Source organism: Phyllopteryx taeniolatus, chromosome 7 (assembly GCF_024500385.1).
Source record: "Phyllopteryx taeniolatus isolate TA_2022b chromosome 7, UOR_Ptae_1.2, whole genome shotgun sequence".
NCBI classification, from domain to species: Eukaryota; Metazoa; Chordata; class Actinopteri; order Syngnathiformes; family Syngnathidae; genus Phyllopteryx; species Phyllopteryx taeniolatus.
Window position 1 is genome coordinate 4,759,366 of NC_084508.1, and position 16,352 is coordinate 4,775,717.

Consider the following 16,352-nt stretch of genomic DNA (forward strand, 5'->3'; position numbering starts at 1 on the left):
GATTTTGCTTTGTAAGATAAGACTAGACTGTCATACTGTGTGGTGTGTTTTTGTTTGCACATTTAGGACAAAAGTCCTGTTTTTGTTGAAAAAGACCATTCGAGCAGCAAGTTGTTGAGATTGTAGGGTGGACGCTGCAGCTGGCTACTAGTGTAGACTGAATGGCTGGCAACAACTGGGAAATGAAATGCCAGCGTTTGAGGGTCAGCAACATACCGTTTTTGGAAAAAAAACAAAAAACTATGGACGAGTTCAACTTAGTTCAACATTTGGAATTATGAATTATGAACTGAACTAGTTCATTTTCGGAACGGTGAACTGAACTTTGAACTAGTTCACGTAGAAAATGAACTTTCCCAAAACTGGGTAGCAGCCATGCTAGGAAATATACTAATAACGCACAAGCTAAACATTCGCGGTGGATACACTGACGACATCAAATTTCTAGTGAAAATATCTTCCTGTGCTTATTTTATATACAACCCCAATTCCAATGAAGTTGGGACGTTGTGTTAAACATAAATAAAAAGAGAATACAATGATTTGCAAATCACGTTCCACCTATATTTAATTGAATACTCTACAAAGACAAGATATTTAATGTTCAAACTGGTCAACTTGATTGTTTTTAGCAAATAATCATGAACTTAGAATTTGATGGCTGCAACACATTCCAAAAAAGACTGAGAAAGTTGAGGAATGCTCATCAAACACGTGTTTGGAACATCCCACAGGTGAACAGGCTCATTGGGAACAGGTGGGGGCCATGATTGCTTCCCTGAATTGCTCAGTCATTCACAAGCAAAGATGGGGCGAGTTTAAGGACAATGTTCCTCAACATACAATTGCGAGGAATTGAGGGATTCCATCATCTACGGTCCATAATATCATCAAAAGCTTCAGAGAATCTGGAGAAATCACTGCATGTAAGCGGAAAGGCCGAAAACCAACATTGAATGCCCGTGACCTTCGATCCCTCAGGCGGCGCTGCATCAAAAACCGACATCGATGTGTAAAGGATATCACCACGTGGGCTCAGGAACACTTCAGAAAACCAATGTCAGTAAATACATTTCGGCGCTACGTCTGTAAGTGCAACTTGAAACTCTACTATGCAAAGCAAAAGCCATTTATCAACAACACCCAGAAACGCCGCCGGCTTCTCTGGGCCTGAGCCCATCTCGGATGGACTGACGCAAAGTGGAAAAGTGTTCTGGACTTCCGACGAGTCCACATTTCAAATTGTTTTTGGAAATTGTGGACGTCGTGTCCTCCGGGCCAAAGAGGAAAAGAACCATCCGGACGCAAAGTTCAAAAGCCGTCATCTGTGATGGTATGGGGCTGTGTTAGTGCCAATGGCACTGACACATCTGTGAAGGCACCATTCATGCTGAAAGGTACATACAGGTTTTGGAGAAACATATGCTGCCATCCAAGCGACGTCTTTTTCACGGACGCCCCTGCTTATTTCAGCAAGACAATGCCAAACCACATTCTGCAAGTGTTACAACAGCGTGGCTTCGTAGTAAAAGAGTGCGGGTACTAGACTGGCCCGCCTGCAGTCCAGACCCTTCTCCCATTGAAAATGTGTGACGCATTATGAAGCGTAAAATACGACAACGGAGACCCCGGACTGTTGAACGGCTAAAGCTGTACATCGAGCGAGAATGGGAAAGAATTCCACCTACAAAGCTTCAACAATTAGTGTGCTCAGTTCCCAAACGTTTATTGAAAGTTGTTCAAAGAAAAGGTGATATAACACAGTGGTAAAGACGACCCTGTCCCAGTTTTTTTGGAACTTGTTGCAGCCATCAAATTCTAAGTTCATGATTATTTGCTAAAAAACTATCAAGTTGATCAGTTTCAACATTAAATATCTTGTCTTTGTCGTGTATTCGATTAAATATAGGTTGAACATGATTTGTAAATTATTATATTCTGTTTTTATTTATGTTTAACGCAACGTACCAACTTCATTGGAATTGGGGTTGTATATAATTCATTTTAAAAAATTCTAAATTTTGAGCAAGACAAAAAGACTTAAGATGCAAGATCTACTAGTTCCATTGGCAGATCCCCCCCATTTTGTCCCTAATATAAGTGAACAAATCTGCCAATGATTCTTACAATAAGATCTTGCATTTTAAAACAAGACTTGTAAAACTACATTGTGGCCCATGACAAAAATGAGTTTGACGCCCCTGGACTAGGCGAAGACGCTCGAGAGTTTCACATCAGAAACTTACGTCAGAGATACTGACCGCCGCGTGATGATGTCGGGAAGGAAAATTGGAGTGGAATTCATTTGAAACACGGCTTTCCTTTCCCATGTTCAAAAGACAGCACCCTTTCATCTCTCCTTGACCTATTCCAACAAAGGTTCAGGAAAGGTGGGCCAAAGGTTCGGAGATTTGACTTTTTCCAACAGGCCCACAGAGTTGGACAACGGCACTGACATGCACGTAGCCACCGATATGTATCGGTAGATACGACACGCCCCTTCTGAGCTGCTTGCCTACGGCGACGCTAAATGAGGAAGGTCGAAGCCGTCAGCGCTTTCTCCGTGTGGACGGCAAGAAAACCGAAAGACCACGGATGCCCGGCACATTGCGCTGCATACGGTTGCGTACGAAGCCGTACAATTAGGACAAGGGAACCTGTAAAAATATTTTTGGGTCTTATTTTCCCAAATATTCTGTATTGACAGCACAGCATTTGGGCGTTGACAGAAAAGTAAACCTCTTGAAAATCAGTTGAGAAATGAGCAAGTTATGACATCATTTCAGTGTTCATGCATTGCCTTTGATGGGACTGTTGCCCCACCAACATGGCCGCCACGTAGGCACGTCGGATAGACGGGCTACTACAGAGCGCTGGCGTATCACGTCTTAAAATCTATGGTTATGACGTTAGCCACTCGTCTGCTAGCTGACCTGGACATGTCCCCTAAAAAAAGTTGGACTTGAAATGCAGAAAGAAGAAAACAATAGTATTGAAAAATTAGTAGCATATCTAGTTTTAATGTCTATGGATGTATGTACGTATGTATGTCCCTTTAGGGACCACAGATATGAATATGTTAACGATACACCCCTTTTGCGTGCCTACAGTGACGTTAAGCTAGGAGGGTCAAAGCCGTCAGCGGATTCCAAGTGTGTGGACGGCAAGAAAACCAAAAGACCAAAAGGATGCCGGCGCATTGTGTTGTGTACAAAACCATACAGTTACAAAGGAACTGGGAGTAACCTTTCACAGGTACAAACATTTTTAAATGTTACAGTATGTATTGATAGCTATAGATGCTTTGGTGTTGACAAAACAGTATATCATTTTCATGTCCACGCATTGCCTTCTATGGGAACATCGACCTCCCTAACATGGCCGCCACGTAGGCACGTCGATTAGCCGGGCTGCTAAAGTGCACTGGCCTATCCAGTCTTCATTTCTATGGTGAACATTCTAAAAAAACGTCAATAATGTCAAAAAAAAAACAACAACACAGACAACAAAATGTTTTTCCTTTGTATTTATTTCAATAAAATTGTGTTGAAATAAAAAGAGAAGTAATCTAGTAAAGTGTCGTTTTGCATAATTTTAGTCTAGTCTAGTTTAATCTGGTCAAGGGGAGTCTCATCTAGCCTAGTCTAACCACACTGATCTAGTATAGTACTATTCTATTGTAGTATAATGTCGTCTAGACTACTTTCATCTAGTCTAGTCTGTGCCCTGCGATTGGCTGGCAACCAGTTCAGGGTGTACCCCGCCTCCTGCCCGATGACAGCTGGGATAGGCTCCAGCACGCCTGCGACCCGCGTGAGGAGAAGCGGCTCGGAAAATGGATGGATGGATGGATGGATAGTCTAGTCTGGTTTTTCTAGTGCGGTCGATTCTCATCTTGTCGAGTTTTGTGAAGTGTAATCTAGTCCAGTCGAGCCCAGTTTAACCACACTAGTCTGGTCTAGTAGACTCTATTCTAGTATAATGTTAAACCAGTTTAATCGAGTCTAATTGAGTCCATCCTAGAATAATCTAATCTAGTCTACTCAAACCTAGTCTAACAACACTAATCTAGTCTAGAACAGTGTATGCATCCATCCATCTTCCGTACCGCTTCTCCTCTCGCGGGTGGTGGGCGTGCTGGCGCCTATCCCAGATAACTGCGGGCAAGAGGCGGGGTGAACCCCGAACTGGTCGCCAGCCAATCGCTGGGTACATAGAAACAAACAACCATTCGCACTCATGTTCACACTAACGGGCATTGCAGAGTCGTCAATGAACCGCGCACGCATGTTTTTGGGATGTGGGAGGAAAGCCGAGTACCCGGAGAAAAGCCGTGCAGGCGCAGGCACGGGGAGAACATGCAAACGCCACACAGGCGGGGCCGGATTTGAACCTGCAAGCTCACAACTGTGAGGCAGATGTGCTAACCAGGTGCCCACCGTGCCGCTCTATTCGATTCTAGTATGATGTAATTTAGTCAAACTACTTCAGTCTAACCTAGTCTATTTCAGTCGAGCCTAGTCTAACCACACTAATCCAATCCAGGACAGTCGATTCTATTCTAGTACAATATAGTTCAGTCAAGACCAGGTTAATCTAGTCTAGTGTAGTCTACTCTCGGGTAATCTATTTAAGACTAGCCTAACCACACTGTATTGGTCTAGTACAGTCTGTTCTATTCGAGTATAATGTCAAGACTAGTCTAGTCAAATCTTGTCTAGTCTATTGTTGTCTAGTCTTGGCTAGTCTAGTGAAGTCTAATCTAGTCTATTCTAGATGAGCCTCCTCTAACACACTAATCTCGTCTGGTACAATCTAGTCAATTCTAGTATAATGTCATCTAGTCTGGAGTAGTTTCATTGAGTTAAATCCATTGTATTGTTTTGCATTAAGAAGAAGAAGAAGACTCGATCTTGATGTTGGTTCGGGTCTAGGTCTGGGTCTGGCTCTCGGGCGCGGGCGTTCACATTAGTCCGGCGGCCAGCTTCTCCATAGCGGCCTTGCGCTCCTCGGCTTTCTGCTGCGAGCGGCGCAGGACGTTGCGCAGTTCTTGGAGGTGGTCCAGCGTTCCCTCCAGCTCGCCCTTCACCGTCTTCATTTGACTCTCCAGCATCTGCGTGTGGTGGAGAGAATTCCGCCGGTGACGCCGACTGGAGCGCACCTTCTCCTCCAGGTCCTCCACTGCGCACACACACAGCAACAAGAGCGCTCACACCTTACCTCCACCAAGGACAAGAATGACCTCCACCAAGGAGCACACCTTTTCTGTTACTTTACACAACCACACTGTCAACCCTTCATGCGTTACCGCCACCGAAGAAGTAGCTATTTGTTTGTTTAAACAAAGTTACCTCGATCAAAAAAACAAAAAAAAAACACTCTTTGATTTGGTTTATTTCTACACAAACACAGCATTTGATCATTACCTCCAACAAGGAACACCCGTTGTTCTTACTTTACACAACAACACTGCCAACACATCATTCCGATGTTACCTCTGCCAAGGATGACAATTTGTTTACATAACACTCCTTTCATATGTGACCTCCATCTTGGTTTTCCCAGCAACACTGACCACTCCATGCAGGTGTTGCCTCTACCAAGGAAAGACCAAATCCAGATAAATGTGCTGCCACTCTGCATGTTTAGGGAACTTTGGCCTTGGCGGAGGTCTAAAAGCGAGAGAGCGAGAGAGAGGACGCACCCATGTTTTCTTGGACCTTGTCAGGCTCGCTACGCTTGTCCAACAGGTCTTTGGTCTGCTGCATAAGTTTCTCCATCTTGAGCAGTTGCGCCGCCTTGCTGTCGCTGTCCCGCCGGATCTTCAGAAGTTCTCGTTCCCTCGGGCTCAGCTCGTCCATCTCGGCCGGGTCGCCGCCGAGGCCAAAGTCCGCTTGGCAGTGTGTGTGTGTGTGTGTGCTTGTTCTTTTAAAGGTTGTCCTTTTATAGGCGTGGCTCCGCCCCCTCATGTGTCCCGGTGTCCCGAGGTGCCGAGAAGACAGGCGGCGCTCAGTCCTGCTCAGTCATGAGATCCGCGTCTTCCGGCGAGCGAGCGTTCTTCCTCAGAGGACAGCTCGCTTTGTAGAACATTCCTGTCCAGCCCAAAATAGTCTTGGAACAAACCATCTTTCAATTCTTCATTGTGTCGCTGGGCTAAGAATCGAACCTGGAAACAACGTTCTGTGAGAAGCTGCTCCTGAGCATTCCCCGTTTGTTCCCAAAGGCCCCGGAAGGTTCTCCAATGTTCCTGAGAGTTTTTCAATCTTCCTGAATGTTCCTAAATATTCTCGATTGGTACTGAAAATGTATGAAGGATCTTGAAAATATCAGATTGTTCCCGAAGGTTTCAAATGTTCCATGAACGTGTGTATGCGTTCGCTGGGATGGGTCAAATGCAGGGAACACATTTCGTGCGCATGCGTGTTCATGTTCATGACAATCAAAGGTGATTGTATTCTGTCAATCAGATTCAGAATCATCTTTATTTGCCAAGTATGTCCAAAACACACAAGGAATTTGTCTCCGGTAGTTGGAGCCGCTCGAGTACGACAACAGACAGTCAATTGGCAGAGAACACTTTGGAGACAGAAAGACATTGACCAAAAACAATTGTGCAAAAAGATGCAGAGGAGTGGATGCGGTTTAAAGTGACGAGTAGTGCGATAATCTGGGAACAGTTGTACAACACACGCACACACACACACACACACACACACACTCTTGGCGGTCATGTGGAACTTTGTCGTGGCGCACGGTCACACAGGAAATCATAAATACGCGCATTTTCTCCGGGCCATTCACAATGCTGCCTTTCTGCTGCATGATCTCAAATCCAAAAAATTGGTCAAAAATGACACGCTTCAACACATGCGTCATCAATGTCACTCTTTGTGTTATTAGCCATAGAAATAATCCATCCCTCCATTTTCTGAGCCGCTTCTCCTCATGCTGGAGCCTATCCCAGCTCTCATCGGGGAGGAGGCGGGCTACACCCTGAACTGGTTGCCAGCCAATCGCAGGGCACATAGAAACAAACAACCATTTGCACTACAGACAATTTAGAGTCTCCAATTCATGCATGTTTTTGGGATGCGGGAGGAAACCGGAGTGCCCGGAGAAAAGCCACGCAGGCACGGGGAGAACATGCAAACTCCACACAGGCGGGGACGGGGATTGAACCCGGGTCCTCAGAACTGTGAGGCTGACGCTCTAACCAGTCCGCCACCGTGCAGTTCTGAGGACCCAGGTTCAATCCTGTGTGGAGTTTGCATGTTCTCCTCCGGTTTCCTCCCACATCCCAAAAACATGCGTGCTAGGTTGATTGGCAACTCTAAATTGCCCGTAGGTGTGAACGGGAGTGCGAATGGTCGTTTGTTTAAATGTGCCCTGCGATTGGCTGGCGACCAGTTCGGGGTGTACCCTGCCTCTCGCCCGAAGATAGCTGGGATGGGCTCCACCCTTGTGAGGATAGGTAGATCAAGAAAATGGATGCATGGATGGTAATTATGAATAATTGGACACGTGTCACCAACCTGCTTCTGCTGGTCTGCCACGCACGCGCACGCATGAGTCATACATGCGCATGCGAACACGCACCTGCTCGCGTGAGCGCGCATGGTGTCTGCCTTGAGGGCGTCCACGTACACGCCACGTCAGCGGGGACGCGCGCGTCACAGCTGCGCGCGCGCACGCACGAGCGATCCTTTCTCGTCTTCGCACACGTTTGACGCCGCCGCTGCTGACCCGCGCACTTGCGTTGGTGTTGCGTTCAAGGACCTTGGAGACAGACGGACGGACGGACGGACGGACAGAAAGACAGTCGCCTCTTCGTTCACGCGCGAGCGCCTCAGCCGCCCAGCAGAGGTAAGGAAACGATAACTATCTTCTTCATCTTCATCACCATCATCATCATCTTCATCGTCGTCGTCATGTGACATGTTTGCATTGTATGTTGCTGTCATCATGTCTAATATAACACTTGATGATGTCATCAAGGCTTTTGGAGGAACCTCAGCAGGTGTTCAGTTGCCATGGAGACGCCATGGGCTGTCATCAGCCGGCCGCACGCGCGCGCACGCACGCGCACGCACACTGACACCCAAACACACAGAAACACGCACACACACAGACTCCAATCTAAACACAAAAACGCACACACATTTCTATGCAGAGGTGTGGACTCGAGTCACATGACTTGAGTCATGAATTTGGCGACTTTGGATTCGACTCGACAATATGTTCGAAGACTTGCAACTCGACTTGGACTTGAGCGGCAGTGACTCGTGACTTCACTTGGACTTGAACCCGTTGACTCGAAAAGATGTACGACTTTGACCAAAGCGCTGAGAATCCAAAATTCGTAGCTTCTTTTCCGACGGCGAGACGTGTGACTCATTGTTACGCTAAAGGAAAACGTGAGAAAAATGCTGAAGAACGAACTCGTACCCCGTCCCAGCTATCTCCGGGCGAGAGGCGGGGTACGCCCTGAACTGGTATGTGCCAGCCAATCGCAGGGCACGCTTCGCGCTCACGTTCACACCTGCGGACAATTTAGAGTTTTCAATCAACCTCGCGCGCATGTTTTCGGGATGTGGCAGGTAAGCGGAGTACCCGGAGAAAGGCCACGCAGGCACGGGGAGAACATGCAAACTGCACCACGGGCGGGGCCGGGATTTGAACCCACAACCTCAGAACTCTTTCTTTTGAAAATTCACTTGATTTAGCAATGGATCAGCACATAGCTAGCATCTAGTCCACATGAAACTACAGTCTTGAATCTTGTTCGTGTCCTTTCTCTCGCAGTAATATTATTGTGTAGTGCCCCCTGGTGGTCCGACTGAGATACCACACTTGGATCAAATTGTGCCTTTGCACCAAGATGGCAAACTTGTGTTGTGTAAATTGCCTTACGTGTTTGACACTCACAAAAAAAATGCCCTATTTATATTTGTGTTTTATTGATTCCTATTTGTGTTTGAAATGGCCTCACTCGAAATGTCGGTGGACCAGAAAATGCACTTTTGATTATCTCAAAGAGGAACCCAATTGGTGGTTAATTATTAAGTCCATTCATTCATAATTGCTCTTTAACAAAGCAAACATATATTTGATTCTTATACTCGATTACTCTGATAGAATCATCAGTGGTATACTGGATTCCTAATTGCAGCGCTACTGGATGCAAATTCGTATTTTTGTGACAGGTCTGAAACGCGTCGTATCGCATTTTCATAGAATAACTGAAAACGTACGAAAAATCGATCGGTATTGAGGGGGCAAACATTTTGATCAGCCGCTTAGTTTTTTTTTTAGAAAGGTTCAATGCAATTGTTTATCAAATTTGGTTTGATAAATATGGATTTGAACATATATTCAATATATAAATGCAGTATATAATATATCCATATGAATGACATCTAAATATTCAATATTAAACGATATTTTTATTTTTGTGCGACTTGACTCGGGACTTGCGGCCAAAGACTTGCGACTTGCAAAGCAATGACTCGGTCCCACTTCTGGCAAACACGACACTTACAGCGCCGTGAAAAAGTAGTGGCCCCCTTCTCAAATTCTTCTGGTTTTGCATCGTTTCCCCACTTTGATGTTTAAGACCATCAAACAAATGTAAATATCAGACAAATATAACGCAAGTGAACTTAAAATGCTGTTTATAAATGGTGATTTCATTTATGAAGGAACAAAAACTATTCAGTTACCTGGCGCCTGGGTGAAAAAGTATGGGTCCCCTCAACCTAAGAACTGCTTGGGCCATGAGTTCCCTTGTGGCCTCCTGGATGAGTCCTTGCTGTTCTCTTGGGGTAATCTTTGTAGCCCGGCCACTCTTGGGAAGATTCACCACTCTTCCATGGTTTTCTCCATTTGAGGATAATGGCTCTCCCTATGGTTCGCTGGAATCCAAAAGCTTTCCAAATGGCTTTTGTAACTGTTTCCAGTCTGATAGATGTCAGTCATTTTAAATTAACTTGGGTAATATTTGTCTGATATTTACATTTGTTTGATGATCTCAAACAAAGTGGAAAAACTGCAAAAATATAAGAATACCTTTTCACACCACTGTATGTGAACCCTGGGGGATTTCTGCAGAAATAGGTCATCAAATGTCATCATCTCAATCACAAGAATAGTCAAACTGAATCGACTGAAACGAATACCACACAAACAATAATGTGTTTTCATATTTTCATTGGAAATAACTGCTGTGAATCAATCGCTCTCTTGAGGTCACGCCACAGCATCTCAACGGGGTTGAGATCAGGACTTTGACTGGGCCGCTATTTTCTTCTTCTGAAGTTGACGGTTTGCTTCTGCGTTTCGGATCCTAGCCCTGTTGCCACGTCCATCCTCTTGAGCTTCAACTGTTGGACACATGGCCTCAAGTTCTTCTGCAAAATGTCTTCATGATGAAACTTGTGGAATGATTTTTCCATTGTTGATAGCTAGCTGTCCAAGCCCTGAGGTAGAAAAGCACGCCCGTACCACGATGCTCCCTCCACATGCTCCACAGTTGGGATCAGGTTTTGATGTCGGTGTGCGCTGTGCCATTTTTCCTCTACACGTGGCATTGCGTGTTCCTCGCAAACAATTCAACTTTGGTTTCATCTGCCCCAGAATATTTTGCCAGTAGTGCTGCGGAACATCCAAGCGCTCTTGAGCGAACTTCAAACGTGCCGCAATGTTTTTTTTGACTGCGAAAGCTTCCTCTTCGGTTTTTCTCCCACGAAGCCCTTTCTTGTTTCATGTTTTTTTTTTTTTACGTTTGGTAGATTTGTCAACAGAGAAGTTGGCACATGTCAGTAATACCTGTAAGTCTTCAGCTGATGATTCCAAAAAGAGCGAGCGCCGTTCGTTTCAGATGGCGAAAGCGGACCAGCGCTACGGCCAGCGGGACGGCTCGGACCAGAACTTCGATTACATGTTCAAGCTGCTGATCATCGGCAACAGCAGCGTGGGCAAAACCTCCTTCTTGTTCCGATACGCCGACGACTCCTTCAGCAACTCCTTCGTCAGCACGGTGGGCATCGACTTCAAGGTGAAGACCGTGTACCGCCACGACAAGAGGATCAAGCTGCAGATATGGGTACGCTCACTCGCCGAGCATTCGCACGCACATGGAATTTGGTGCCCGGGTGGCTTCTCTCCGGGCGCTCCGCTTTCCTCCCGCATCCCAAAAAACATGCACGCGAGGTTCATTGAATTGAAGACTCTAAATCGCCCGTAAGTGCAAATGTGAGTGCGACTGGTTGTTGATGTCTGTGTGCCCTCCGATTGGCTGGCGACGAGTTCCGGGTGTACCCGGCCTCTTGCCCTTTAGTCAGCTGGGATAGGCGCCAGCGCGCCCGCGACCCTCGTGAGGATCGGCGCTTCGGATGAATAGTATGATGATATCACATTTTATGCGCATTTTATTGGACTTTGCTTTGTTATTTGGAAACGTGCGTTGATGTCGGGCAGAAAGACGACGACGCCTCCCGCGGTGCATCGCGGCCTGGCTTTCTGCTTAGCGGAGGATCGCGGGTGACGAAGCGCGCTAACACGTACGATCCGTCTTGCGGCGCAGGACACGGCGGGCCAGGAGCGTTACCGCACCATCACCACGGCGTACTACCGAGGGGCCATGGGTTTCATCCTCATGTACGACATCACCAACGAGGAGTCCTTCAACGCCGTGCAGGACTGGTGGGTACGCACGCGCAAACACGCGGGGGGGGGGGGGGCGCTACTCTCGCCGCACCGGAGCGGACGCTCATGGGCAATTTGTCGTCTCTCAGGGCCACGCAGATCAAGACGTACTCGTGGGACAACGCGCAGGTCATCATGGTGGGCAACAAGTGCGACATGGACGAGGAGCGAGTGGTCGCGCCCGAGAAGGGAAAACAGCTGGCGGAGCAACTCGGTGAGCAAGTTGACCAACTTGTTTTATTTGCGTTTGTTCTTCTCCGGAAATAAGTCAAGGAGCTTCAAATGGGTATTGTTGACACGGACTCGAACAACTTGCGCTAAGTGCGAGCGGCTCGCGATGCGGGACGAGAGAGAAGAAAGAGCAGGTTGCGTGGCTCAAGTGGGCCTGCGGGTCAATCGCCTCGCCTCCCCTCGCCGGGGTCGGTTGTCCCCTCACTCACGCTTTGGTCCGACAAACGTTTATAATTGACGTAGTCCACAGCAGAGGCAGACTTTTTTCGGGATTCTCAGCGGGTCGCGCGGGGCGGGAGTGAATTTCACCGTCAATCACGGGATTGGGCAGGAGCGGGAGCGAGGTCGTCGGGAGCGGGAACTATGAAAACGAAGTCGCCGGGAATGGACGGGAGTGGAACCATGTTGCGGTTTTATTTTGTTTTCTTTGGAATCCAATCAATATTTGAACGTTGCTAAATGAAGGGACTAATACAGCTTTTGGTAGTCAATGTATGTTTTGTTTCTGGATCATTCTGATAATTCAATGTATTTATTACGACGACAGATTTGCTATTTAGGAAGGAAAACGGAGCAGGATTGACTGGGAGGGGGGAAAAAGGTGCGGGGGAGGAATTCTGGCAAATTTGGGCAAACAATTGCTTTACACAGTTCGATCTGCATTCGTTGATTGGTTGCGAAACGCTTCAATTAAAGGGGATTTTTCTATGGGCTGTCACTCAGCAGCGCCCCCTGGAATCTTGAACTGAATTAGCCTCCGACAGCAGTTTGAGCGACAACGACCACAAAATTGGGTGCACGCGTCTGTCGTGAAAGGTGGCGCGAAAAGTCTCGAGGACCCGCGCCCCCGAGGAACAGGAAGTTGGCCATTTTGCTTTGACGCAGCCGAACTCCTCCAAGGAAAATTGGCTAAATGATGACGTTCGTTTCCCCCCCCCCGACATCATCGAACGTCAAAGTCGGACGATCGCCGGGCGGGCTGCGTTTATCAGTTCTTTTCTTTCCGTCTTTGTGTTGACGTCACGTGGTTCACGCGCCGTTGCGGTCTTTGTTGTGCGTCAGGTTTCGAGTACTACGAGGCGAGCGCCAAGGAGAACGTCAACGTGCGGCAGGTGTTCGAGCGCCTGGTGGACATCATCTGCGTCAAGATGTCAGAGCGCGTGGACGTGGAGGCGCCGGCGGCCCCCGGGACCAAGACCGCCAGACTGAGCGACAAACCGGCGGGCCAGCTACCCCCGAAGTGCTGCTGATAGGCCGCCACACCCCCCCCCCCCCACCACCACTGCCCAACCACCCCCCCCCCCCCCCCCCCCCCCCCACGTCCAAGCAGAGCAAGCGACAGCGCTCCCGTCACTCTCCGCCTCTGAGCTGTCGATCATGCCAAGCCGGCGTTTCCTGAAGCCCAAATTTGACACGACACGCCGCCAAAAAGTGCGCGCAGTGAGCCTCCGTTTATGGCGGCGGATACGTTCGGCGATAAAGCTGAAAAAGCGCAATATAGAGACAACAACATCCAGTATCAAAACCTGTTTTGGGCCCCTCTTGAGCGCTTCAAGTCCCTGTAAAGTGGAAACGAACGTGACCCTCCAGCATGAAGCCCATTGAAAGTCGCACGGTCGTGTTTGGAGCTAAACATAGTGTTCCAAAAAAAAAAAAGCTTTAGATCGTGGCGATCGTGCAACGTCCGGCCAAGAGATGTCCGTTTCGAGGTCGGAAGCCGCGTTTCCGCGCTAGCCGAGCGGCAAGGATGTTTGGTTTCCGTCACGAGGGGGGCCGTCTTCCGGCTCGTACGTGCGATGACGTACGTTTGCACCAAACCGGCGGCTGCGGAGAACCCGAGCTTTCCAGACGTGACGCGCTCTTCCCGGGTCGCTGCGCGGCGGCCGCTGATTACTGTCGTTGATTTGATTTGATCAATAAAAGCATTTTTCCAAGGCATTAAGGGCAGAAATTCACACCGGTTCCAACTGGGAAGCGATCTTGACTTACTTTTCCAGTTTTTGAAATCGCATGTGCAAATCGATCTTTTTCACGTCGTCGACGCTCTCGGCCAGGCGTGTCAAACTCCTTTTTGTCTCGGGCCGCACTGGAGTTATGATTTCCCTCAGAGCGCTGTTAGAACTGTGAAACCAGAGAAATGTTTCATCACCAAATCCTATTATTATATTACCATTACACAACAAATTGAGGGATAACTCCTTTTGAAATCAGAAGACAAGGATAATAGTTTGTTCAAGTATTGTTGAAGTTACTGTAGAAGAAGGGTTTGCGAAGAGAAAAATAGAATATATCTCAACATTATTGTTTATGATTATGACAATTTGGAATTTGGGTACAGATTTGAGCAAAAATCACAGAAGTCGACGAGCACGATTTGCCACGTAAAATAACGTGGCGTGCCGCATCTGGCCCCCGGGCCTTGAGTTTGACACCTACGCTTTAGGGGCTCCAGCTCGCGACACGGCTGTGCGACTTGCGATCGCTTTCGCGCTGGGGGGGTGGGGGGGGGTCGCAAATCAGACACGGCACAGAGAGAAGAGGATTCAAAGAAATGGCCAAGTATAGAAACGGAGGCTTCGCAACGCCGTCCGCTCGCCGACTACGGGCTGGAAAAACGGACGGTCCGAACTAAATCCCGCAGGGTCAGGGAGGGGCTTTTCCCACGCTGCTATTCCAAGGCATAGCTAGCTAGCTAACGGCAGGTCGCAAACGTAGCGGATCATCACCGATGCCGACGAAGGCCCTTCGGTTCTCAAATAGCGGGGGAGGGGCGACTCGTGCCGGGGGCCCTCACTTTAGCCACGCCCAAAAATGGAATGGTGCAAAAGTTACACGCGACTGTATATCGCCGCAATTCAGTACCACACAGTTCTCAGTCTTTGCAGCTTTTTTTTCTCTCCGTGACCTGACGATTAGCAAATGGACGTCTTCATGACGTTGTGACGGAACCACTTGGATTGTGGGGAGAATGCACCTTCGCCGATTCACGAGCGGAATTGAAAATGGACATTTATGCTAAGTCGCGATAAATGCACACACAACATGAAAAAACCCGTCGATGAGCGATGACGTCGGACGCGTGAGCCGGCGACATGCAGCTTTGCGCAGCGGCCGGCGCGCGTGGCGTGACGCGCGTGCCCTCGAGGTGTCGTCGTTTCCTTCACGATACTCGATTTCGTGTTGTGAGTGCTTTCGTGTTTGTGTAGAGTTTCTCGGACCACAGTGTGACATTTCCATATTTCCATATTCCCATCAAGGGATGACGCGTGTGTACGACAACGACGACGACGGCATCCTGCCAAAAGTTTGTGACGCCAACCCGGCTGGCTTTTTGTGCGTACCTCCCCTCCGCCACGTGTATTGATGACGACATTATTGACTTTGTTGATTATTTGCTAGTGACTTTGTAACGGATCGATTTAGAAGTTCGATTGTGTGAAATGATTTTTGGTGTTGACGGATTCTGTAGAGACTTGATGTGAACTTGTTGTCTTACACTTCGCTCCTGTTTGGAGGACGAGCACAAAGTGATTGTAAAAGCTATTGTCAATGTTTGTATTATTAGAGATGCAATTTAGTCGAAGAAGAAGAATCATTTTCATGATGATAAGCAACAATTAATCGTATCGTATTGTCTGATTTAACACATTCGTATCGTGCAAATTTGTTGCTGACCTGAAAAACGCAAAGTCATCAGTGCTGCCAGCTCGTTTACGGCGGGCTGGGAGTTGCTAAGTGACGTTTCCATTGCGTGACGATGTCATCGGGTAATTTCGTAGAACATTGCGCAGGGCGGGCGACCGGTTAGCGCATCTGCCTCGCAGTTCTGCGCTTGCGGGTTGTGCGGAGTTTGCGTGTTCTCCCCGGCCGGGCCCGCGTGTTCTTTTCTCCGGGCCCACGCCGCTTTCCTCCCACGTCCCAAAAACACGCGTGCTAGCTTGATTGAGGACTCCAATGGTCGTTTGTTTCTATGTGCCCTGCGATTGGCTGGCGACCAGTTGAGGGCGTACCCCGCCGCTCGCCCGAAGATAGCCGGGGTGGGCTCCGGCACGCCCGCCACCCGCGTGAGGAGAAGCGGCTCCGATCACGCAGGGTAAACGGTGGCATTACTGGCCCAAAAAATAACTGGACATGGAATCATTATTTTGGGGAAATGTGATATTCATAAATGCAATTGCAGTCATCCACAAACTTTTTTTTTTTTTTATTACTGAGAATAAAACCAGACGATATATGAGATCATATTTAACTCTAAAAACATATCATATTTAACTCTAAAAACAAAAGAGCAGTCAAAACTGTTGTTTTATGCTCTTCATTCCTGTTTGTATAAAAGCTCCCCCTGACTCCCCGTGTGTTATTTTATGTCTGTTTTCATGTCAAGTGAATATTTTCAATACAGATTGTGATAAATAAAG

The 16,352-nt window shown here is 47.8% G+C and overlaps 2 protein-coding genes across 2 annotated transcripts; one reads left to right on the top strand and one right to left on the bottom strand.

Moving 5' to 3' along the window:
- Positions 1 to 3,511: 3,511 nt before the first annotated feature.
- Positions 3,512 to 5,928, bottom strand: si:ch73-389b16.1 (uncharacterized). The gene is made up of 2 exons (XM_061780446.1): positions 5,705 to 5,928; positions 3,512 to 5,181 (listed from the first exon to the last, which is right to left on the bottom strand). Exons 1-2 carry the CDS (start codon positions 5,859 to 5,861, stop codon positions 4,964 to 4,966), a joined length of 375 nt encoding a protein of 124 aa, XP_061636430.1. The 5' UTR covers positions 5,862 to 5,928; the 3' UTR covers positions 3,512 to 4,963.
- Positions 5,929 to 7,528: 1,600 nt separating this feature from the next.
- Positions 7,529 to 13,231, top strand: LOC133481020 (ras-related protein Rab-3B-like). The gene is made up of 5 exons (XM_061779875.1): positions 7,529 to 7,863; positions 10,877 to 11,101; positions 11,582 to 11,700; positions 11,793 to 11,917; positions 12,997 to 13,231. Exons 1-5 carry the CDS (start codon positions 7,615 to 7,617, stop codon positions 13,182 to 13,184), a joined length of 906 nt encoding a protein of 301 aa, XP_061635859.1. The 5' UTR covers positions 7,529 to 7,614; the 3' UTR covers positions 13,185 to 13,231.
- The last annotated feature ends 3,121 nt before the right edge of the window (positions 13,232 to 16,352 follow it).